The 24,850-nt window shown below is 36.2% G+C and overlaps 1 protein-coding gene and 1 long non-coding RNA gene across 2 annotated transcripts in view; both read left to right on the forward strand.

Annotated features, from left to right (window-relative positions):
• Nucleotides 1-24,850, forward strand: part of WWTR1 (WW domain containing transcription regulator 1) — a 70,259-nt gene that overhangs the window by 17,142 nt on the left and 28,267 nt on the right. The window contains exon 2 of the mRNA XM_040566887.1: nucleotides 22,201-22,337. Within this exon, the coding sequence (XP_040422821.1) occupies nucleotides 22,201-22,337 (137 nt within the window). The remainder of the gene's footprint in view (nucleotides 1-22,200; nucleotides 22,338-24,850) is intronic.
• Nucleotides 10,371-11,411, forward strand: LOC121074585. Its single transcript, XR_005822422.1, has 2 exons — nucleotides 10,371-11,187; nucleotides 11,372-11,411. It is a non-coding gene; the product is annotated as an uncharacterized LOC121074585 (long non-coding RNA).

Raw genomic sequence — 24,850 nt, forward strand, 5'->3', positions numbered from 1 at the left:
TATCACCGGTACCTGTCTTGTACTCACCTTGCCATGCATAGCCAGGTCCTCCACTCTAGTAGCTCTGTTATTGTTCTTTATCCCAGGGGCAGTAGTCTTCCCTGCTGCAGTGTGTGTTGGTGGAAGTTCTCCCCTTAACACGTGTTGATGAAACTTAAAGATCAGGCCTTCTAGTTTAATACCCGTGACAGAGAATGGAAGCTTAGAAATGTAACAGGAATGCGTCCTAAGAAAAGTCAAGTTAAAAGACTTCTGTTAATCTCACAGTTTTACCTTCTGACAGATATGAGGTGAACTCCCTAAAAACTATAGTGAAATTGATATATTGAAAGCATGAAATTCAGTCTTTACTTCTGCAGATAAATACTCAGTGGGAAGATCATCTTGACTGTAATTAAAGAGTGCTTGCAAAGTGCAAAACCATCAGAAATTAATCTGATCCAGTGAGCTGAAGTCTCTGAAAGCTACCTTTGTGGTAATGCTGCAAGAAACTTTAGATTTGTGTCCAAATAAAGAGCGATACCCCTTGGCTTACAGTCTTTGCAGATTCATTGCACAAAATAATTCAAATACATTTGGTAGTTTGTAACTGCCAACAACCTGCATGACCAGTGCCAGCTCAACTGCCTCAAGCATCTTAATCCCAAGATCCTAAATTGCTTTTAAGCTTTTGACTACAGAACACAAATTTTCTCCTAATAAATACATTTGGCTAGTTTTTTGTTTGTTTGTTTTTTCTTAGTGACTGTAATAGGAACAGCAGGAAAAAATGTCTTAACTGAAATTGTTCTTAGGGTCACAGGGAAAGAGCATATCACTGCAAAAGTTCTATCTGATACAGAAATGGCATTTGACCTGACTTCTTGTTTGCATGTTATGCATGTCAGTGTTGCAGCTTGCTTTTGTAGATAGTGTTTCAGATACTGTCAGAAGGGAAATATTTTCTTTGAGACAAAGCTATGACAGTCATTAAAATTTTAATCAATAAGTGAAGTTTTACATAAATTACAGCTTTTTAAGTTGTTGTTCACTGCTGAGAGATAAGCAGTTTACAAATGACTTATTCTATCCTAGTATTCCTTTGACACTGTAATTCCAGAAGAATCTTCACAAAGAAGGCAATAGAAATACTGTTCCAGTTAGCCAATATAAAGATAATTTTGTCTTTAATTATGTGTTTGGGATTAAAAACAAAGTACGCATAAATCCTCATTGTCAACTCACATTTATAGTTAACATTTTAAATAAGCATAAGAAGTTGATGACAAAACCATCTTTTAATATATTTTGTAACGTATTGTTAGTCCAATGTGAAAAATTCTCTAATATATTTTAGCATATTGGTTTCCAGTGGTTAAAACAGGACTGAGAGCTAGCTGATCAGTGTTCCATTCCAGTCCATCATTGCATGATGATTGAATGCAACACTCTGTTTCCATAGTCTTTTTGTTGGTAAACTGGGAAATTTTAATACTAATTGGGATCTGGAGCTAGCTGAATTTGGCTGAGTCCCAGAGGTATTTAACTGGAAAGTGAGTGAAAGATTATTTCAACTGGAAAGTGAATGGAAGATTATTTATTGTTGTAACTGGGTTGCAGGATTTTTATCAAACTGCCACTGAAATCGATGGATATGATCCATTTTCTTACTAATTGTGAGTCACCTTTAACAGATGCGTTTTGGGGGGTTCACATCTCTGTGAGATTGAAATAGCATTTTTTTTTTGTTGAAATGACACATTTATTTGGTGTAATGACTAGACTGCGTCTTAGTCCTTAATCTGTTAGCATTATTAAGCATCCCAGTATCCCACTTTTACTTTCTTTTACTTTTGCGTAATGCTCATCTGTTTAAAATAATCTTAATGTAAAGCAAGATGGCAATCACATTAAACATGAGCTAGGTATACATCCTTGTTCTTAAGTTCACACAATTTGGACTGGCCTTTCTTTTCTGTGTGGTCAAACCTCGCCAATCAGGTCTAATTAGGCCATAAAAATTACTACAAATTTAAATCCATAGTTGATAAATGACATGCCTTCTAACATGATTATATGCACGTGGAGTCCAGGTTCTTTTTGATGTTGAATAATACCATTTTGTTAAGACAACTATGTACTGTAGGAACATCTGCAAAAATCACTTGTTCTAGGAATAACTATCACTAGTTCTCTGAGCACAGAGTTGTAACTGAATGGTTGGACTGAACTCAGAACTGTTCGTTTTTGCCAAAGATGCCATTCTTTTGCTGGGGTTTTGTTGTTGGATGCCCCCTACAGAATTAGTTCTTGAGGCACATGTATCTCAGTGAACCATAGAGTAGTTGTCATCCTTGTAGGCAGTGCTTCATGCTCCGTAGATTTAGCAAGCTAACTGTCTGCTGTGAAATACACCAGTAAATGAGTTAACTTGTACAGTCATGGCCATACTGAACTCATCAGTTTAATTTTCTTTGCTGCAAGGTGTACTGAATAACTTACTGGTCTTCAGCTGACTACACTGTGAAGAGTCTTGCTGGCATTTTAAGCGTTTTTTACAAACTAGATGTCTAGCAACTTGTTTCTTTAGAAATAGAAGCCAGACATACATTCTACATGAAAAAAGAACAGGGAGACTTGAAATGTGTGTTTAGCTTGCAAGCAATTTTAGTGCCTGAACAGTTATGACATCTCAACCCATCTTTTTTCCCCTCCTTTTTCTTATAGAATACCCTGAGTTGGAAGGGACCCATGACGATTATCGAGTCCAACTCCTGTCTCCACACAGGACTACCTAAAAACTAAACCATATGTTTGAGAGCATTATCCAAATGCTTCTTGAACACTAGCAAGAAGAACCTCAGTCATTCATGTTTATAGTAACCAGACCCATTAATCGCATTTTTTTTCCATGAAACTTCCTGATGCTTCATTAGGTCCAGTTCTTATTTCCCTATGCAACATTTATTTTGACCCCTTGTAAAATCCTTTAGCTCTATAGCTAAAGCTGTCTTTAGTTAAGCTCTTGCATGTTGTTTCCCTGGCTTGTTGACTCATTCACTGCACAAGATGAAGAGTTCACAGTTAACATATAGCAAGATACTTAATTTCATTTCTCTTTGTGTGTTTTCATACCTTACTGACTGCAAACTACAATTTGGTTTCTGTGGTGCCCTTTCATGAGTTGTGCCAGTCCTAAGGATAGCCTTGTAAACTTCCTCAATTGTTGCAGTTCTTTTTATGAGAGATTGCCTGTGAAACAATGATTGAATCTGTAGTTTTCCTTCAGCTTTGAGGTTCCAAGTGTCTCAAGTAAAATAAGAAAGGAATTCATCATCTGGCTTTCTGATCTGAGGGCACAGTCAGACAACTATAAGTTTAAAAATCTTCTAATTTAAAATAATATTTTTTTTGTGGGTGATAAAACAGTGTTGCAAATTACAGGCACAAAATAGTCCTTTTTTTTAGCAGAGACGTTCAAAGTCAAGTAATTGGGTGGCATGTAGATTGTTCATTAAGTCTAGGGGATCTCAGCAGAAGTTGTCACATGCAATGTTCATTTCACGTTGAACATGGACAAAAGACTGTTCTGTTTTTTCCCACCATATTTTCGCTTTTGGTAGAATAATATGCAGTTTTCCATTTTTTAAGATTTCTGTAGGAAAAAATTTGGTGTGTAATATTGTGGGGTTTTGTCTGTTTGTCTACTCGTTTATACTTGAGAGTATTGTTGCACTGTTTCCCAAGAGCATACAGAAAAGCTTGGGGGAAACAATAATCATATGGAAATACTAAGTTATTACTTGTCTCAGGTTATTTAATGACCTTTATGACTTTAGAGTCTGGAAGATCAGGAGAGGATCCACAGCTTCCCTTTTGCCCAGGATCAGGAGTTTGTGGCAACACAAAATAATCAGCTGCCATGACAAAAAAAACCTGCAATTCTGGTTTCTTTCCTGTACCTATTCATTTTTATTTATATGCCTTATGTCAACAACTTAGTACATAATGTTGTATTATATGATGCAGTCTATCTAACAGGAGTTAGTACAAGTACTGACACCAACTTTGATGACAGTAATAGCACAATATTTTCCTTTGTAGTGGAAGATAACTGTGATATTGCAAAGTAAAAAATTATGTATAGTCAGTTGAGCCCAGTAGATGGGTGAGACTGGAGCAGATTTTAAGTGAGGTGCACAAGGTAAGCTGGCCTTTTTCCCTCCATTTTGTGGTCTGGTTGGCAGTGTCTGCATGTTGCCCCTCCAGTTATGTGTGATCGGCGTCATCATTCAATGCAGAATGATTGTTTTTATTGTTTCATTCAATGATTGTTTCATTCAATGATTTTTCTTACCTCTCAGACAGGTAACATTCTGAACGCTTTTGTTATTGTAAATTATGATGATTATTATTGTAAATTATGAAAGTACCAACAAATCATTAGATTTTACCAGGTAAATTTTAAAATAGTTTTAAATAGTTTTAAAATAGTTTTTTTTTTAAAAATAATTATACATACTGCTTTATTCCTCACCTCTGAATTCAGTATGCAAATAAAACATCACAAACCTTTACTAAGATGACAGAGCTCCTTGCAGGGCGTATTGTTGCTTGCATTCTCACAAAGTTTCTTTTGCCTCTTCGGAGTTTAATTTTGGTCAAGAGTTCGTTTAATATTTTATTGAATTTGGATAATACAAATTCTTTGTCTTTTTTTAAAGACCATGGAGGATTTTAAGGCTTTGAATTAAATTAAAATACAGTCTATCAAAAATGTTTGTAGTGTGACATAATTGCACCTTTATTTAATAAGAAGTCCAATTGAAATGCAGGGAGACTGTTTTCCAGGTAAGAAGTTAATCCAAAATAGTTAATTCCTACTATATTTTAAAAATCATATTTGAGAGACCAGATTTTTTGTTTGTTTGTTTGTTTTGTAGCTTTAGGAAATTTACAGAATTCTGTAACACTTTTCATTTTTTATTTTATTTTTTAATTACTGTCAGCACTTCTTGTAGCTGCAGTACGGCCTTCTAATGTTCAAAAGATAGTCACATTTTTCCTGAGTATAGGAAACTTTTTTCTCATTTGTTTTCCCCAGAAATTACATTTGTTAGCCAGGTTTAATATGTAAGTTAAACATAACCTGATCGGTCACTCTCTTTTGCATTACTAAATAAATAGGCTTAGGACCCGAGTCTAAACTGGTAAGAATTCAGTAACTGTATGCTGCTTCAGTATCATAACATTATTCTTTTTACATACAACACAGTATATTCCTTGAAAATATATGCAGCTTCTCAGAGTTGTACCAGTAATCCTCAAAAAAAGTGTGGGTTTGTAATTCTTAACTGAACAGTGCACTCCACTATAAATAAGTGTGATGCACCTATGCTGTTAAGTGATATTTTTGTACTTTATTCTCAGCTTAAGGGAAATCTTGCTTGTCCACGTGTGTACTTAAAATTTTAAAAGATAGCTTTACTTTCAAGTAGAATGTATTTGATGGGAATATTACTACAGTATCAGAATTGACAATCCTTTCCAACTAAATATTATTTCAGACCCTGGTGTCACTTTAAAATGCTCAGTTTATATACCGGTGAGCACCAGTGCAGAACCGTCACCCTTCTTCAGCTGAGGTCAACTATCAGCTAGCAGACATTGTATCTTTATTTTGGAAAGGTTTTGCTTGGGCAGAGATTTGGTCTTTTAACCAGATCCTGCTTTTCATCTGTTTTTGATGGCAAACAATCATATTTCCTAAACATTTGCAAACGGTGACTGTCTGGCAGGATTTCCTGGATACACAGTAGTTTCGGATTATAAAAGGACAACTTTCTGAATTCCAGTGATTAGTATCATTATTTGTACGGCCTTTTCTTCCATGGGAACTAATCAGCTCATCATATGGAAGGTAGAAATAGGGTCCAAGAAAAATTCATCTGCTAGCTAATGACCTCCTCCACCGTGAATCACAAAGAAAAAAAAAAAAAGTAATTGAAATAGGACAGCTCCTGACCTTTTTGTACTAAATGTTCTGAAGAGCAGAAACTGAAATTTTAGGAATCAAAGTTTTGTAAAAAATTCCCGAAAAAGCTATTTAGAACCTGATCCATTTTTGTGTAGCAGAATGAGGTACCTTACAGCACACAACCCATGAGTTAGAAGTTATGTGAGCAGAACACAATGGATAATCAGAACTGAATGTGAAAAGAAGTATTTCTTTATTAAACTTTTTTTTGTATTCCAAGCCATCCTTCAAAATTAAAAGCAAAGAGGTAATAAAAAGATGTGAATCCAAAGATGCTACAAGAAACTTGACCAATTTTAATTTGTTTCTTGTGAATCAATTCACTGGAAGAAGCAGTGGGATTTTTCATTTCAGGTAAGAGATGAACCCTTTGAAGTTCACCGGTGTTCCGAGGGCACCTTCTAAATGGGTAAGTATGGAACAGTAGAGAAGATATTGATGAGAGCCAGACTTGAGCCATTATTTTAATGGAAAATTTCTTCACATTCTGAAAATGGGTGTGTTTCTTGAATATCAGGAGTCCTAATGTTTTGGTTTTTTTTAGTCTTAGAGGGAAGAGAAAAGAGTTATGCTCCATTTTCCTTATCACACAAAAGTTGATTTTGATTGATGGCTTTCCCTTTCTTCACCACTTGAGGGGGAAATGTCAAAGACATCCTGATATCCTCATATCCTCTTTCTCTGCCCATATTGTCCAGAGTCTTTTTTTTTTTTAACAATATGAATGCAATCTAAAAGTTTGGGGGTTGTATGGTTATTTTTTGGGGGTGGAGGTGGGGGGTGGGGGTGTGTGTTTGTTTTAAATATGTATGCATCCTCCACCCCTCCGGCTGTGATTTTCTGCAAGACTGTCATCTGCATGTAGTTAGCTAGTGACTAGCAGGCTGGTCTGAGTACAGATGCTGGTGTGGGAGGCCAGGATTCTCAAACCTTGCAAAGATGCTTGGGCAGTACAAGTCTTTCACGTAACCCAATGTCTGCATCCGTATGTACATTTTACACATTATAAAAGAAATTTAGAAGTGTTACTTCAACTTCTGACATGTAGGCTTGAAAATATGCTTCTTATTCTACACCATACAACACTGAAAGGAGAGCAGGAACCAAAAAAGAGTTTGATGGTTAGATTCACAGCATAAAGCACACTTTCTTTCTTATCCCTCTAAGCAATTCCATACTCCACCAAAGCGTCACTCCCACTGAAATCAAAAGATTTGCTTCCAAAAACAGCTGGTGATCTTGTAATGCAACTGTGAGCTGTCCTTTTTATCCATGTCTGCTTCTTTCATTAAATAAATCTGCAAAAGTGTGATGCATCTCATCAGTGGTAAGTTGATAAAACTTCAGTGCTTACTATTAAAGTTATCCTTAGCACTTAAGTTTTCATTAAAAAAACCAAAAAACTTCTGAAATACTGAGACATTGAGGGAGGTTTGAAATTTAATATAATTCTAGCTTTCTCTTTACCACTGTTGTGGTAGCTAAATATAAATGCAAAGTAATTTTCTTCTACTGAATATTGATATCTGTGATTAGAAAGAACATATACAAATGAAGCTTGTTGAGAAACATTCTTCATTCTTCACTTCTTCTAACTAAGTCTTAGGAGAAAATGCCCTTTCCAACATAATTTTGGCAAACTAGTTAAAGTCTTATTGACAAGGTGTGTATCTTGGTCTGAAGAATTCGGGATTTGGGGCTTTAAGGGAAAAAAAAAACTGCTGCCATGACAGCAGAGAAAATATATTTTAGGTCCTAGCTTGGTTCTGCATCTGTTGTGCTGTAACCATTGGCATCTGTGTTAAAATATAAAGACTGCTGCATATAAAGTTCAAAGAGCAGAAACTATTCTGACTTTTTCTGGAGGTTAATAAATGTACTGACCAGAAAGCTGAGTTTGTGAGAATGGCGTCTGAGTGAGAGCTGCAGTACCAGGAACTGCTTTGCACAAATGTGTGTATTTTGAGACAGTGTTTTTTTTCCAGTGAAGGCAAATCATCTGTTTGGGAAATGTATCCCTCAAGCCAATTTTTGTTATCATTTGGAAACTCTGACCAAGCAGAACTCGAAGAAGAAAGCTTGTCATAGGAAAAAGTTAGAACAACTGCTCAGCATTTGTGAAAAGAAATTCTACAGGCTGTGGTAACCTCAATTTGTTGTCCTTTTATGAAATGCTGATCCCAATGGTACAGTATCAAAGACTAGACCACAGATGTGCCTGCTGTGAAGTTTGGAGTAGAAATTACTTTGTTTCTGTAGCTAAAAGCCTTCTTTAAAAGTGTGCTTGAATGTGTTGCATTTGTGCAACTGATTTGCAGATCAGTTGTATTGATCTTGAAGTGCTTTACAGTTATTCTTAAAATTACAAAGAGACGACAGTCCATGATGGTTAGTTAAATAGCACAAATATCAGAGTTTTATTGGGATTATAGATAAGATAATGAGTTCAACCCCATAAATTTTTTGATCAAATATACACTGGTACTAGGAAAAAAATCCAAATTTTAATATACACACAAAATGTACAATGCTCTGGAATTGTTAATGGTGAATTTTCTGACAGACTCAGAAAGCACAATGTGAAATAAAAGTTTAGACTGCAGGGAGCTCTTGGGCTGAATTCTGCAATGTCCTGCATTTCTCTGCCTCTGGCTGATGCAGTGCGATACAACCATAAAGGAGAATTATTCTTACATCCGTTTTTGTTTTAGGATGTTTGTCTGTCCTAACAATCTGCTCTTGCATGAGGGAGATTTTGATTATTTTCCTATAAGGGGATTCTGCATAGATAAAGGGGGCATTCTTTTTGTTGTTAGTGGTTTGGTTTGGTTTGGTTGTTCTTACTAGAGTGCAGAATATGTTAAAATATTAAAGGTTTGCCTAGAAATGCCATCTTGATGGTAAAAGAACATTTATTAGATTGGGCTGCTTCTCCTTTTCTTGTTACAAGGTAGCACCATTTTATATTTTGTTTAGATATACCCTGATTGCTCATAAATATGTTAACTTTTGACAGGGGTTTTCTATTGGTAAATAAAGAGTTGCAGTCACAACAAAAGATGGTTACAGGCCTCTAGCTCAAGTGGAAGACAGTTAATTATTTCTCATTCTGCAACCTATTTAAAAATTTCTGTAACTTCATGAATCTGAAAATGTCATGTGTCCCTTTCACAGGAGCATTTGTTTTCAGATTAATACATATTTTCCAAAATAAAATAAATGTTTTTTAATAGAATCGTTAATATGTATCTTTAAATATGAATGATACAGACATTTGTCAAGCAAGCAAATGCATTAGCACCATTATATATTGTATACATTAAAAAATCCCATAACAATGTTCTCTGTAATAGTTTCATTTAGTACCCTTTTTTCTTTCTCTCAAGAACTGGGATTTCATCCAAATTCTAAAGGTTAAGTTGGCAACAGAACTCAAAGGGGTTTTGTTTCCATTTGTATAACTAGTTTAAAGTCTTCTAAGTCCCCAGCATATACTCACAATAGGATCAGTCAGTTACAGGGAAGCTTAGCAGGGCATTCTTAAAGTTCTCTTCACAGTAGCAAGTAATGTTGAAACTAATTCAGTATAAGAGCAACTCATGTCATTAAAAAGTTATTTTAATTAGTACTTAACATAGGATAATAAATATTCAAATACTTATGTAATGTTCCGGCTTCAAGATTAGAAATTACGATGAACATGCAATAGGGAAACAAAGTCTATGGTTCAGTCGGCTTAATAATTACATTGTGTCTCCTTGTTAAATCTTCACAAAATTTTCATGAAACATTATCAGTGTCTGAAAAAGCAAGTGCCATGAATGTTATTAGCTAAATCTGCAGATTGAGCTATGAGGTTGTTATGTGTGTTTGTGTGCTTCTAGTGTTATGAAAGATAAAATCTTTTTCTTTCCAACTGTTGAAATGTGCAGTATAACTGGAATCACTAATATGCAGCTTTAAGCTCTTCAGCCTAATAGGTATTCTGTCCTCATATGTATATACTGTGTGTATGGTCTTTGTAAAATATTAGTAACATTTTGGTTTTGAATAAGACAAACTTTTTTTTTGCTTTCCTGATTAGCAGTGAATACTGCCAGCCAATAATTAAAATGCTGAATTTAGAAAACAATATTTAACAGCCTTTCTGGTATGTTGAGGATATCAAGAAGGGCCACCCTGAATGCTTTGCAGTGGCTATAAGCATGGGCTAACAAAATGAGTTTACTCTGAAGTGCCAGCGAGCACTCTGAGTGCCATAGGCATAAGCAGGGTCTCCTATGTTTGAGGGAGAGGAGTTGTAAAAGATTTTTGTAGTAAAAACCTAGTATGTGGTTTTTGATGTCTGTTTTTGGTATAAAATGAAAATGTCACTGTTGACTTTCATTCATCTTTCCCATTCTGCCCTCTATCAGAAATTGCTAGACCAGAGCTGAGTATGAAATAGACTGAAAGTAACCCAGCTATTTCACAGTTCAATCTATTCTGACTGCAGGGTGCTGCTGAAAGGAATAGTCCAGCCCTGACCTTACATTCCCTGCTGCATATTTCCAAACTTTTTTCTGCATTTTGTTTTGACTAACATTCTTGGGGTTGCAGGGTCCACCAGATCAATTTGTTCATCCAGCTGAGAAATAATTAGCAGGGTTTGTTTCTAGAGGTTCAACAAGTTGGAAGAAGGGTTTGGTCACTTCACCTTGCCCCAGCATGGTCATTAGGCCTGACACAAAGAAATGGTGAGAGGGTTCCTGGAGCTGAGTACCTGGTGGGCTCTCCCCTTCCATATTATGGTGGCCATGAAGCCAGTGTTATTCTGTTAGACAAACAGAGGCTACCTGCTTGGGCTTTTTTTTTTAATCCAATCTGCTGGGGTTGAATTGTGACCTTAAGATGCCTCATGTATTTTTTGTGATCTAGAACCACAGAAAATGAGAACAGACCTTAAGTCTGTTTTTTTTATCTTATTTGCAGTAGTCCACATGTCCTATGGTCTGACCCAAAGGCTTGGAACATCAAGAAACATCAGTGTTAGTCAAGTCACTTGTGTTAAGAAGCAAACACACTGTGACTGTCTTAATTTCCTACTTCGAAGTATTGTCCCATGAAAGGAGAATCCTACACATTTGTTGCTAGCCAGCACTGTGCCATATGCCTGCAATGTGGCACTTGAGGTAGGCCAGTGTCTATGTCAGAGAAATTCTCTGTGGCTGTACTGAGCCTGTTGTACGTACATATGTTGTACATACATACTCTGTTGCCAACAGAGTCTGACTCATCCTGTCTAGGTTCTTGTGTGCTATTAGCCAACATTGTGTTTTTACAATAACTCATTATTTTTCACATATCTTCCTACAGGGGATGGAGCCAATCTAAAAATAAATGTTTATTCCACTTATTCCACTTGTATGTATGAATGAAAAAGGAAATAGTATTCTTCTTCAAGTACCTGGAACAGAGCAAGTTCTATCAACATTTTTATGATATTGAAAAAATGTCAGACTAGTGGAGAAATACGTATTCTGCAGAGAATATTCATTTTTGACATGGCTGTTACAGGTGATAAAAGATAAGGATATGCTAAATATTGTTTGTGGAAATCACAACTTTTACCCATTGTTTGCTAAAAATTGAATCATTAAATCATGCTTCATGGAATCATAAAATGGCTCAGGTTGGAAGGGACCTTAAAAATCATCTAGATCCAACCTTCCACTAGACCTGGTTGCTCAAAGCCCCGTGTGTATTCACAAGATAGCCTAAATATAGGCTCTACTCTTTCATCCTCTGTTCATCAATTTTAGCTCCCACTGTACAAAAAAAGGATTTTTAATCTCCATCAACCTGCATGAAAGGGTGTATATGTTTGAGAGAAAGAACAAGCCTGGAAGAAGCATTTTTTTAAAATACTCTACATTTAGTATAGTTCAGGGAGTATAAAGCAGATTTATTCTGAAAAGCTTTTATGTCAAAACTTTTGGATATAGAAACATATTTATGTTTATGGTGGTGTCTTTTAACACAGAGAGTCTAGTGTCTATTTGGCACTGAGTGAAATCCAGTCCACACTTTTCAGAATTCATTGGCTGTGGACAACCTGAATCAGCTGTTCTACAACTCTCTCAAATATAACTGTTTGTGAAAAGCTAACCAGAGTTTATAGTCCAAGAAGAAGGATCTTCCCTATGTACATTGAGAATACAAAATGTATACTTTTTTTTAAATCTTTCTGAAGTAATTTATCAAGAAACTGAAATGTTTATTTATTTGTTTATTTATTTTTCTTAGTAAGGATTTTTCCCATCTCACAATCTGCAAGACAGCTGACCGAATTCCCCAGTCTGTTTGGCTGCTTCCCTTTTAGCATAACGAGTGGAATTTGCATAGGATCTTTAAAATAAACTGTACTAAATGCCATCTAGAGCTGATTTTTTTTCAGTCATGAAGTCAAAACCATAGTGAAAGGGACTAGAGTGTGAAATAAGTTTAAAACTAAAGCAAAGGAGAAAATCTAATTGAAATTGTGGCTTAAGAGTTTTGAGGGAGCTCACAAGGCAAAACCATATAGGATGGTTCTCTTAATGGACAGAGTTGGAGAGAAGAAAGCTAGTGCCTTATCTTTTTGGCACAAGTTGTTTGAAGAGAGAGAGTTCAAGCACAAGTTAGATGAGCAAAGGACATGGGAAGGGGAATAAAATGAGAAATTGCTGTGACAGTAGCTGGGTCAAGTACCTTGACAATACTAAAGTTACGGGAAGTAATTTTGACGTACCTCAGCTGCTGTTGTAGAGGAAACGAGAGTGATGGTAATAATACAGGTTCATTTCATCTCTGCCTTACCACATGATAATAGATTATAAAAGATGGTTGCTGAAAAATAGGTGAGAGGATTTTGCATGTTCAAAGGCAAGGAAATCCAACTGCTTGAGCCTACATTTATCTCCTTTGTATTTATTTTTAAACAACATGGCCTAAACCTATTGTACTAGCTGAGCTGAGGAGATAGCAGAGGATGGGAATGAGCAAGGTGCAGAACTGTTTGTGATGTTATGTTTGGCCTCACCAAGCATACTGCAGACAGGCAATAACCTGAAATGCTGCTCAATCTCTCATGTCATATGAAGGGTTGAATGCTTGGCAACCTTGTGGGTTAAGTTCCTACACCAGATTAAGGCATTAACAAAAATGAACATCATTTTTTCTTTGTTAGTTGTATTCCTGCTGCACTGGGGTCATGCTGAACCTGTGATCACAGTGAATGTGGGCTGCCGTTGTGGGTCTTGGTCTCTCAGGGTTCTGGACCAGCTGCCTCCTGGCGCTGGTCGTTGCATCCACCAGGATCACATAAAGGGGGCCAGAGACAGTAGTGACTGCCCAGTGAGAGAAGTCACTCAATTTCAGAGCCTGGCTGAGGTCAGTTGTGGGACAGAAATGGGAAGCTTTTCATGTAGTTACCAGGAACACGTCTGGTTTGTGTGAATAGGTTTTTTTTCTTTGTAGGCATGCTTTAAAGCAAGCTTCTAAGGCACCAAAAGCCGATAAACAGTTTCACTTTTGCTGCTAGATCTGTCATCCTACTTGTTGCTGAAATATTGTGTGGGTTGGGTCTGGCTGTAGTTTTATAGCCAGAAATTGCATTTCAGTACAGTGAGCAAACACAGAACAGACTGGGATGTTGTGGCCCCAAGGTCATTCCTTCAAAATTTCAAGAACTGTCCGTTTGTCCATTCAAAAACTGTTCAACTATGTCTGCTACATCATGCAGTGACAAAGCATTTCCGATGGAATCTTATTTGAGAGCAAACTTCCTTTTTGACTCTTTTTTGCTTACAAAGGACAACAACAGAGCGAAGAAGTTGGGCAATGATTTGGCTCTGCATACAGTGAGGTAACCAGATTTCCCAATGCTCAATAACGATGGTGTAGCCAGAAGTGTATGTCTGGATGTTCCCCAACACAGTATGAGCTATCATCCTACTTGGAGCAGTTAATGAGTCAGGGTTGTTCATGTTGATGAGTCATCAACTTCCCACTTGCCCTGAAGCAGCTTTACTTTGATGTAACTCAGTCACAAAATCCCCTCTCATAGTCCCGCTGACAAAGCCCTGATAAAGAACCCTATACAAGTACTACAGTGTTAGCCAAACTCTAAGTTTGTGTTATTTCAAGTGAGAGCACGCTTATGGAATAATACATGTCAAATCAGTTCTTTCTCTTCAATTCTCCTTTTTAGATTATTAGGTCTGAATTTGCTGATACTAGAAAAATATACGGTCATGAAGTAGAACTAGATATTAGATACAGTATTAGAACCTAGCAGTTAATAATAATAATATCTAGTAGAATAATAATTATAATAATACCTAGTAGAATTAGATACTAGATATGGTATTAGAGCCTAGTAGTTAAAAAATGCAATACACCGCAGTAGCTCAAGTTCCAAAGAACATTGACATTTCAGAGTGGGAAACAGACACCCAAACAGGAAGCATTTACCAAAAAAGCTTTAGGTACAACAGGAGGAACAGAATCAAAAAATCCTAGTAAAATACGGATTTACTTAAATCTGAAGTATTGCTTTGTGGTTTTTTTTTTTTCTAATGAGGGGACACCATTAGGATGCAATTTACAGCTTGCTGAGCTTGTGCATCATAGGACTTCGTGGTTGCAAATGGTTTTGGCAACTTGGGGCAGTGTTTGTGATAGCATGTCTCTGTCGTACTTGACAGATAGTTGGTGTATCTCTTTCAAGTTGTAAATACTTAACTTTCTCTGATTTCAGTAGGAAGTGTTAGCCCTCAGATAAGCATTCTTGAAAATTATATTTTCAAAACTTTGCTAATAAAGACCCCCATCAGTCTTGCATGTGATTCAGAAAGAAGTTAAAATGAATGTGTCTTCTTTCCCACTCTGCTTAATTATGAGTAAAGACCCTGTTGAGAAATGGTCTGCTCTGATGCTAGGATTTATAAGGATAGGAAAAGCAAAGATTGCTTCTGAAAAAAAAATTGAAAGTGAGAATTTCAGTATGTGTTTTGGGGCTGCCTTGTCATGTACTTGAATGCTCCTCAAATCAAAATCTGATAAAAACAAGCGTTTAAAGGTCATTACATTTCTGCTTAGCAGTTCTCTGTATCTCATGCTAAAGCTTCAATTTTATCGGTTAGCCAAGATATCCTTAGAGTTTGGGGCTCTTCCTCTTTAGATTCATACACAGATAATGGAGACATATATCTTCACAATTTATAACAAGAAACCGTTTCACCAATTCTTTCTCAAACTCGTAGACTGTTTGGATAGTATGTATTGATGATGAACAGAAAATGTCATGCAATAAAAGATTGCATTAGATTGCGGCACTCATAAAATTGGTCTTTTTCAAAATTGTTCCAACCTTGAGTTTCAGGTTCATCTTTAGTTGAGCACTTGATACAGAATACCTTTTACAGAAAATGTATGTAAATGCAATCAGCATTTTTTATTCATATACATTTTAAAACAAAAAATGTGTTATTGTGCCATCTTGTATTTTCATAAAAATTACAAGAGAAATTGAAAAATATCATTTACATAACTTCAGAGCTATTTTATGAAAACCATTAATCAATGAAAAATTTATTATAATCCACAGAAAAATGTGCAAAAATTAAAAGTGTAAGGAAGAAGTATTTTTTCTGTAACTGTTGTTTTAAGGAAGTGAAGGCAGATTCTTCAACAGAATATATCTGTTAGGACTGAATGACAGAAAGATGTTTTCATGGTATTTATTAATTTAGACAGATTTAATAGAGTATCTTTCTGTATAGGTGCTGTTGCACCAGAATTAAATGCTTAAAGTGATTTATAACAATATAATTCCATTGTTAAAACTGGTAAAGCTATCATACAGTCAAGGCCTTAGGGGATACTTAGGTCAGAGTTTTAATTCACTGGTGCCTAATTCTCAGTGATGCTGGAGGTTAAATGCTTAATCTTTCATCAGTACCAGTGTAAGCTCAGATTTTGTCTGAAGCTTTGTTTTCTGTCTCATTGTTATAGGCTATGTGATGTATGCCAAGAAGAAAATACTTCTGGGATTAGTATTTCTAGAAATAATAAAATAAGAAACAGATGGATTGATACAGTCCCAGATAAGGACGTTTAGTTGTTGTCTCCATAGTGTTGTTTGTTTGTTTGTTTCTTTGTTTTTTGTGTATAGAATCGCTTAAATGTTTTTCATTAGAATGAAATCTCACATAGAATCATAGAATGAATCATAGAACCATCGACTGGTTTGGGATGGAGGGGACCTTACAGCCCACCAAGTCCCAGCCCCTGCCACGGGCAGGGACACCTCCCACCAGAGCAGGCTACACAAATCCCATCCAGCCTGGCCTTGGGCACTGTCAGGGAGCGGGCAGCCCCAGCTTCTCAGGGAAACCTGTGCCAGGGTCTCACCACCCTCACAGTGAAGAATTTCTTCCTTATATCTCATCTAAATCTATGCGCTCTCAGGTAAACTACCCCTTGTCCTATCATTACATGCCCTTGTAACAAGTCTCTTTTCATCTTTCTTGTAAGTCCCCTCTAAGTACTGGAAGGCTGCTATCAGGTCTCCCCAGATCCTTCTCTTCTCCAGGCTGAACAGCCCCAGTTCCCTCAGCTTGTCTCCACAGGAGAGGTGCTCCAGCCCTCTGATCATCCTTGTGGCTTCTTCTGGACCTGCTCCAGCAAGGGGCAGAATCACCTCCCTCGACCTGCTGGCTGCACATTTTTGATGATGCACAGGATACGGTTTGTTTTCTGGGCTGCAAGCACACACTGCCAGCTCATTTCCAATTGTTCATCCACCAGTATCCAGAAGTCCTTCTCCACAGGGACTGTTCTCAGTCCATTCATCCCCCACTCTCTACTGATGTTAGGGATTGCCCTAGCCCAGCTGCGGCACCTTGCACTTGTATGTGTGAAATTATTTTTCCAGGCAGGACTGAACTAAAGAGAGGTAAAAGGATGTGGTTTCACAGTCAGAAATCCTGCTCTTCTGCCACTAAGGATCTGCATTCCCTCTCCCTTCTTTGTGCAGCCCTAACAGCTGTTTGGATGAGGTTCCACCAAAAATAGGATTGGCAAAACAGAAAAGAAGAGACGATTAGCCAAAAAAGCATCATACTTTCAAAAAAGCAAACCAGTCCTGTGGACAGTACAGAGCTAGATGCTATGTTTACAGCTGCTCAGTGTGACTGAATCCAGCCTTGCTGCTCCATATAGCAAAGTTACCGAATGTTTATAGGAGGCTTGTGAGTGGGAGCCGTGGGTCATCTGCTGGTCTTAGGCTGGTGGCTGCCTGTTGATGGATTTCAACAGTGAAGGTCCTGAATTTTAGGGCAACATTCTGCATGCTGGTGTTTGAAATCTATCTGTAATGTTCAGTGTTTTACCTGCTGGCCTTTAAGGAAAAATAGATGGTTCTGAATTTAATTTTATCAGTTCTGATACCCAGGAGGCTGTAAGAATGTTAAAAAAAAAATCTTTTATTCTCCTGTATAAATGAAACCATACTAGGCCAAATTCTGTTATCACAGTATAAATCCAATAATTTCAAGTGGAGTGAGCCAGCACCCGTTTCTGCAAAGGTTTAATGTAACCTTTTCCAATACCTGTGTAGAAATAAAGGGAGAATATTTACATAAACAATGGAAATTGTGGCAGGGCAGAAGGCTTCTCTGGCCTGTAAGCAAGCCTTTTAGTTTAGAGTCTCAGTGCTTATGTTAGGGCATTGTTGGTTTCCTGGTTCTGTTTTCTTAAGTTGTTAGCCACTTCGGGATCCCGGCTATGGCTGTTGAGAGCTTATCGTGTTTACACAGAAAAATTCCTGTGATGTTGTTAGTTTTTAATGCAGTTAAATCTGTGCAGATAGATCTATGATCCTTATGTTTTTGACCATTTTTTCAGTTCTTTTTTATGTTAAGAAGTATTGCCAAATGGCTGTTGCTGCCCTGCTTCTTATATGTGTGATTACAGTACAGATCATTTCCTTTATAAAAAGGAGAAAAGAGGTGTTGAACAAAAGCAGTATTAGTTTTGAACTACAGTTTCATGACCAGTTGCTTTGCATGGTGATTTGCACAACATTTTTCTCTTTTCTTCTAAGTACTTCCGTGTGAGAACAGGCTGTGTGAATTTGTTAAGACCTTTTTGAATTTATATCTTTTACTTCAAATGAAAAATAAAATCTGCAGGTTATGATAACTTCTGTTTAAAGTGAAAATATACAATCTAGGAAAATAGTAGATTAGAAAATACTTTCTTGTTTATAGGTGCTAAATGGTGTGTTTCTTCATGTTTTTGTGTTGGCTTAATTCTATCTGCCTTACTATACCTATAACTAAGACACACACTTCAGAGAAAGCAAATAGCAGAGCTTATAAACCTTTATAGGCTGGACATTTTTAGTGGGAATATTAAAAAAAAAAAAAAAAAAAAAAACAAGGAAAGGATGGAGAATCGGCTCATGGTACAACCTAGAAAAAAATTCCTTTACAGAACTACAGCTCATTTTATCCTAATTTGGTGATCAGAAACAAAGTGTTTCCACATGCGGTGTTATGTCAAATGTGTTCATAAAAGAGTAACTATAACCTGATTGTGTGGCATTTCGAGTATACTGAGGATAATATTAGCATAGTACTGTTCATAATTTATTTTTTTTCAAAGTCATTATATGGACAATGTTTTGCTGAGCTTATGATAATATTTACTGTCAGCACTATATAAACTGTATTGCTGAAGAATATTTGTAATGACTTCTGTCAACAAAACTCTGTATCTTCTTGTTTTTACTTTCTAAAGATACTCAATAAATACATTTTCTTAATTATTTCAATAAAGTGAACCCAGCAAGCCTGTATTAAAAATGCAAGACAAAAACAATTGTAGTTATGATAACTGACTACCAACTGCAACCAAGCACTCCTGATATCATGTTCTTTCCTAAATATCTGCTGTGCTGTGAGGCTGTGCAAAATTAAGATTATTACCCACCTTCCATCATAATCTGTGGCAAAATTTCTGGTGACTTCAGTTTTTCAGGATCAAGGCCTAAGCGAAGATTTCCATCTCTTGATCAATGTCTGATTTTGCTACTTGCTGACCTATTTTACAAAGAACAGCAGATTACTTTTTGCTTTTCTCTATGCTGCATTTTCTATACAGTAATAGCAGCATTGAGTTGTTTATATATAAAGTATTTTGTGTTGTTTGTGTTATAAGTAACATCTTTCAATTCTTGCATGTAACTAAAATATAAAGTGCAAAAAAGAAGGTAACAAGAAAGAAACATTGGAACAACCAGTGTATGTTCTATTGGTTCATAAACTCCAGTTGCATGAATTTTGTGGTCATCTGAGTTCATTGAACAGGTTTCTCAGTCGCATTCTGCCCAGGAGATAAAGGCCCTTTCTCTTGGATGCATCCCTGAGTATGGTGTTTCAGAGCTTCTTGGAGCCTCTTCAAGGCTAGACAAGTGTAACTTCCAGTGTGCAGTTCTTCACTGAGCAAGTGACTGTCCATTTATTCAGCAGGAGGTAGTCCAGGAACATGATAAGGATGTTTTGAAGTCAGCATGGGTCATATTTGGGCTACTGGGTAGTCTTGTTGTCTTTTCCTAAATGCTTAAAATGAAAGGATCCTCGAATTGTAAGTACAAATTCACATGCATGACTCTGCATGCGTTCATAGCTCTCCCCCCTGAATCAGAAAATGAGTGATCATATTTTATTGTCTTTTAATGTCCATGAAATAGGAGGATGTTAAAGCTGAAAGGAACTTTGGTGATAAAAGGGAATTTCAAAGCTGACCATTTTGGTATTCTATTGTGTTTTTAAGAGCACTTCAGTTACTGCTCATTGTACATGATTGGCAGTTGTAGTTAAAGGTTTCAGATTTGTAGTTAGAGTGAGTAATATGTTCAAACAAGTTACCGATTGCTTAATATGACTAACTTCATAAATACTTTAACTTGTGCTTCAGATTTTCCTAACAGGAATTTATACTTTCAGTTTCTACAGACGAACCTTACAGGAACACACAAAAAAAAAGTCTGATTGTCTGATTTAATTTGAACATTTTTCATTAATTTAGATAGGGTTTACATGTAAAAAATGTTTGAAAATGAGAGATCTGTTTTGGTACAAACTATGTAAAGGCAGTATTTATTTAATCACTAAAGCTCATGCTTAAAAGAAATGTTTCACTATTTGGGGAATAATCTTTTCTATTATATTTGTTTATGGTATTTGTTTTGGTATTCCAAAATTCATAGCTTTGATTAAGTGTAGCTTCTTTTTTGAATTAAAATGCCAGAGAAACAAAACAATGGAATTAAAAAAAAAATTACTTTCATCTCATTTATACACAATTAGTACTACAGAAAACATTGCCCAGTCTATTGCTATACCAGCATCTTTAATTCAGAATGACATTGCTTAGTTTTGGATGAAAGATCATTTAATTGAGCTGGATACAAGAATTCTTGTACATGAAAAATAATGTATGACTAAAAAGAAGTGGTTTCAATGATAATAACAATGATAACAAGTAGTAAATATTCCAGAAACTATGAAGAAAAGAAGAGACTCAACTGCTTAGGGGCTGGGGTTTAGACAAGCATAGAAGTGAAAGTGTGATCTTTGGTTGCAGTTTTGTAACTGTACATTAAATGTAAAATATTAAGAAAAGGAAATGGCTGCAGACTAAATAAAGACAGCGGTGCTTTCTTCTGTTCTTTAAAAAATGTCTTGGGTTGGGGGGAGGTTGTATTTTTTTGTTTTTCCTGCTTGTAATTCACATTATTTTGGTAATACCACAGATTGACTGTAAAGAGTTTGGATATGTTAACATGGCAGTAGATGGAAACTTGCTTGTGAAATACTGGTGGCCAACTGAGTCTGAAGCTGTGAGGTGGTCACAGTGTTAATGGCAGTGCTACCATAGGTGAAAATAGCAATGAGGAGTTTTGAGTTAGAGTTCAGTAAAGATGAAGTTAGACATTGCTTTTATGAAAGGTGGATTGGAATGGTTTTCCATACGCAGAACATTTAAGAGTTTTATCCTTCTTTACATGTTCTACTTAAAGACTTTCCTCTTTTAAAGTTTTCTAGAAAAAAAAAAAAAAAAGTAAAGAAAAAAAAAGAGGAAAACCTATTTGAGTACAGCCAGTAATTTGTGATCTGTTGCCTGGTTAGTCAGTTGGGCAAAAGCTGGATGTGCCAAGATGGAACCACATGCAAACAGAGCATCACTAGGTATATACCAGACTGGTGATTGCTTTAAGGTGATTCCTTTTTTTTTTTTTTCTTATTTGTCCTTCTCTTGTTTCAAATCGAATACATGCTGATACTTAAAATCCTTGTCCTGTTAAGTTACTGTCTGAACTGATACATTTCAATGAAAACACAGTCCCTTCACAATACTTTATTCTGTAGCAAAAATATTTTATAGAAATGACAGGTTTTAGTTATCTCACTGTATTTTTCAGTGTAATATGGGTATATGAGGCTTTATGTAACTAGAGTGGTGGGTGCATTGTTGACCCACATTAACTATCTTTCAATAAAAATTGTTAGTGCTTTTACAGAGAAATTAGCAGTTACACATTAGTCAACAGGACATAATCTGCCTCTTTTGGCAATGAGAATATATTCTGATATTCTTGGAGACATATAGACAGACTAGTTTTTATGGGTTGGTAAGGAATAAAGCAATAGGATCTAGCAAAACACGTTTTCAAAACTCAGCAAAATGACCATCTATTGGTTCATGAATAATGGCCATGTATATGAGTATATAGAAAAAATGGCTAGATCAGAAATAAAATTTTTGAATAATTAAATAGTCTGGAAGATAAATGTCTATTACAGATTTTCAAAATCACAATGGATATCACCATTTGTTCAAGTAAAAGTAACTGATTCAGGAGTAGCACATGAAGTATTAGAATGGCAGGGGGTAGAAGATCAAAAGAAAAAAGTGTTCAGGGGCTAAAGAAATGACAAGATGATAGATAATTTCAAATGGGTTGGGGTGAGATAAGGGTAGAAAGATATGGGATAAGAAACACAAATAGGACTTTCACGGCATTATGCGTTACCATGTATACAATATACTTGGGCATTTTCTGTTAAGCTTATGCTTTATCTTTACTTTCTCAGTCACATAGAAAAAATTACGACTTGGCAAGATCCTCGAAAAACAATGAACCAACCACTGAATCACATGAGCCACCATCCCGCAGCTACTTCCACACCAATACCGCAAAGGTCTATGGCAATGTCTCAGCCAAATCTTGGTGAGTACTGGATGTCGTTTCTGTGGTGGAAATTCAAACAAGAAAGGAGGGCCACCTTTTACTAATTTGTTTGCCAAATTAATTTTTGGTCCAAAATGGGTAGCTCTGATTCTGCTATCAAGCCAAACAGTATGTTCTCCACTTTCTTATCTTATTTTTTCCTTCTGCAGAGTTGGCAGCAAGTGAATTTGCACTGCTTGAAGTGTTTGAAGTTCTGACATTTCATGCATTTTATTTTAGAGCTTCTGTGACAAATTTTTGATGTAGTATTGAACATAGTAAAATAAACTCTTCCGATGCTTTTTCATTCAGAGGTGATATAAAGCCTCTATAAGCCCACTATATCATTTTCAAAGCTTACTGCATGAAGTTCTGCGTTAAGTAATCTGTCTGTAGTCTTTCCTGTGTTTCTTCAGGTTAGAGGTTTTAGCTGTTTTTGTTGTTTGTTTGTTTTGCGTAGGTAGGTTCTGTAATGGAATCTACTTGCAGAATACTAGAAGTTTATTTTGCAGTAAGAATTAACTGAAAACCTTCTGTAAGTTGTGTGGTTTTGTTGGTGTTCCTGTTTAGCCCTTCAAGATTAACTTTAAGCATCAACTTATGTTCATCTGAAGTTGCCTGTTATAAACCTTGGTGAAAGTAAAACCATGAAAATTCTGAAAATATTAAAGAAAAAACGTAAATGGAAGAAAACCTTTTTCATGTATAATTAAGAATGACATTTTTTCTGTAATTTTTTGCTTCTGGAGTTCCAAACCCAGTAGTTTTAACTTCTCTAGCTCTCAAGAAAATGAGGAACAGATAGGTCAGCTTACAGGCTCAAGATCACAAAACTGGGTCAAATAGGCAGTGATAAAAACACAAACCTGATTCTTGTTCAAGTTAATTTTGGTAAGTGGATCTCATGATTTCATGATTACTCATTTGCAATTCATTGGGGTTGTCTCTTCACGTATACCAAGAAAACTTGAGAAAACATTTGGCTGATGATATTCACCAGTAGCAGTAATACAAAATGCATTTTTATTTATGTCTTGAATTTATACTAAATATCTAGGTTGTCCCCTGAAGTAGATCATTTTAGTTTATACTTTCTCTCAACAACTGTCCTGCTTGTCTATATTCAGTACAAAGGCATTGCTAGTTATGCTATGTGAGTCAGCACATAGTAGCAGATCATACACTGAGTGGACATCATAAGAAACCTAAGAATGAAAGGCTAGGGTGTACTGTAGGCTGTCATACTACAGGGCAAAACTAACAGTTGGTCTGCACGTTATTTCAAACCACAACTGCTTTATGTTGATCTGGCCATCCTGATTTTGAAATGGCCAAGAGGTAAGAGTAGGACAGGGTTTTTTTTTGTTTGTTCATACCATCTCCTCAGCTTACATTGACATCTGTTCACTATAATGAAGAAATAGAGGAAGTCCCATAAATCAGCACGGTGTTCAACAAGCTTTTTCCCCCAATGCGTCAATGGAAGTGAAGTGAGGTTAATCAAAAACAAATCGTGTACTGAAATACTTGCATATTGAAGCTTAGAGGAGGGTATTTCTCAGGATACAAATGATTAGAAATAAAAGCCAATACCTAATTAAGAGTCTGTTCTTGAAGGGACTTCAGATGCCCAACAGGGTCAATTCCACAGACTTGAAAATCTGTCACATCAACTACAGACAGCATTTTATTCAGTATCCTTCACATTATAGACAAGGTACTGTTGTTGTTAGGTGTTTATACAGTGCTTAGCATAGTGGTTCTGGTCTGCAACCAAACTTACTAAACATTAGCCCACTACAAATATATAGAAATTTCCATAATGTCCATATTTATTTAGTCAAGAAAATATTTTATCAACATGTTTTGGTGAGCTTTTCCTTGTTCGGGTGGCTTTCTAATGGCATGCTGTGGCACTTCTTTGGAAGCAAAAAACTGGTTACACAGTAGAGTAACACTTTCTGCACCCTGTTATTAAATTCAGCATCACCGTGCATGATTTTCCAGTCCACCACCTGCTTGAACACACCAAATATAACACTATTTTTTAAAAAAATAGAACAACAAAAGATTTTATTTAGAAATTGTGGATATATATATAAACACATATATACATCATCACAATCTTGTAATTTCTGTGTGTACTTGTAAGTACTTACATATCTGTACAGGATGCAGTAGCTTCTCAATTATTCATGTGACTGTTTAAAATACATATGAGTGCAGTTTCTGGTGTTAAAGTAGAACATCTCTGTTTTGAAATTATCCTGGCCAAAAGGAAGGGGGATACCTTTCTACTCTTCTGTGATACAAAAGTATAACTTCTAAAGTTGTTTTCCTGGGTCTGCTCAGACTCTGAACTGAGCAGCAATTCTTTGGTCTGGTGGTGAGACCTCTAGCCAGAAGTGATTGTGCCAACATCCTACAGACATCAGAGGAAAAATGGAAACTGGATAACAAGTTAAACTCTTCTGGACATAATTTGTAACTTTTTAGTAATTGAAGTCTATGCA

The sequence above is a fragment of the Cygnus olor genome, chromosome 9 (assembly GCF_009769625.2).
Source record: "Cygnus olor isolate bCygOlo1 chromosome 9, bCygOlo1.pri.v2, whole genome shotgun sequence".
NCBI classification, from domain to species: Eukaryota; Metazoa; Chordata; class Aves; order Anseriformes; family Anatidae; genus Cygnus; species Cygnus olor.